We start from the raw sequence: 1,225 nt of genomic DNA, 5'->3' as shown, positions 1-1,225 counted from the left end.
GCAGACATACGGTTCCTACACCACGCTCTTGTTCTTCCTCTGTGCCATCTTCATTTCTTAATTTCTTGATCACTTTGCTCAAATCTAACTGAAAATTACATTTAACAGTGTTAGACGGTGTAGTGTTTAACATGGTAAAGCCCGCTTTAACATCTTCACCGCACTAAAGGGCCGGCTCGCACGGTGAAATATCACGACCACATAGAAAACAGGCGTGAAGTGGAAGCAATTCCACGTTTCGTCTGATGAGTGCGGTGCACGAGTCCTAAATCCCTTCTCCTTCCCACCATTTTATTATACGGAAAGGATAGGAAGGAAAAGTGAACTTGATGGTGGAGGGGATGCATAGAAAGGGGAAATATCCTCTTTATATGCGTCTTCTCCGTTGATTAAGGGTAGGCAACGTTTGTTTGCCACATTATGAGATGCGAAGATATGCTAACAGTAGCATAAGAGTTACACGTGTGGTAAAGGTGCTAGTGTTAACACTTCAAGTAGAATCAGTACCGACATTACCAGATAATAGATAGTGTAGATAATAGTGGTACATATAGACAATGCATTATAAACCGCCATCTTGGATATTTGCCAAAATTGGCAACATTTTCAGATTGATTTTTTATTATCGTTCTATTTTTAAATATACGTACTTTCTCATCAACTTTCAACATGGCGATATCATTGTCATATGTTCCCGGGTTGTATCTAGGATGGCGGATAATGGCCGCCACCTTCCTGTCGATCGTAGTCGTCTCGTTGGCGACGTTTCGGTCGTGCTCCAAGAAACGTACAGTGATTCTCTCTTTACGGAACCTAAAAAATGGAAATAATATAACAGTGGCACTTAGGAAATTATACGAAATTCAATGGAAATTATAAATTACAAGAAACGCAGCTGAACGATTTTACCTTTATAAGGCTGTAATCTTTACTAATATTATAAAGACTAACTAAAAAACTACTAGACCGATTTCAAAATGTCCTTTACAATAAAAAGCTACATCATCAGTGAGTAACATAGGCTATATTTTTTAATTTTACGTGGATAAAGTCACTATGATTTCACATTTCCACTGAATACGACTTTCTTAAATTGATCATATCTATGACGTCGTCAAAACGTCACAAATCACAAAGTTGTTTCAAGCAAAATCTTATATGATAGTTACCCAGCAGTGCAATGCGCGGCGGTCATAACGTAGAGGTCTGCGATAAGCGAGCAACC

General features: G+C 38.7%; 1 protein-coding gene across 1 annotated transcript; it reads right to left on the bottom strand.

The window, feature by feature from the left end:
• Positions 1–6: 6 nt before the first annotated feature.
• On the bottom strand, positions 7–1,219 carry LOC106106160 (cationic trypsin-3-like; the record flags this gene model as incomplete). Its single annotated transcript, XM_013286707.1, has 3 exons — positions 1,170–1,219; positions 651–813; positions 7–88 (listed from the first exon to the last, which is right to left on the bottom strand). Coding segments are annotated over exons 1-3 (271 nt in total), but the record flags the coding sequence as incomplete, so codon positions are not given.
• Positions 1,220–1,225: the final 6 nt, after the last annotated feature.

This window comes from Papilio polytes, unplaced genomic scaffold (genome assembly GCF_000836215.1).
Source record: "Papilio polytes unplaced genomic scaffold, Ppol_1.0 DF822311.1, whole genome shotgun sequence".
Lineage (NCBI taxonomy): Eukaryota > Metazoa > Arthropoda > Insecta > Lepidoptera > Papilionidae > Papilio > Papilio polytes.
This window is presented reverse-complemented; position numbering and strand designations above follow the sequence as displayed.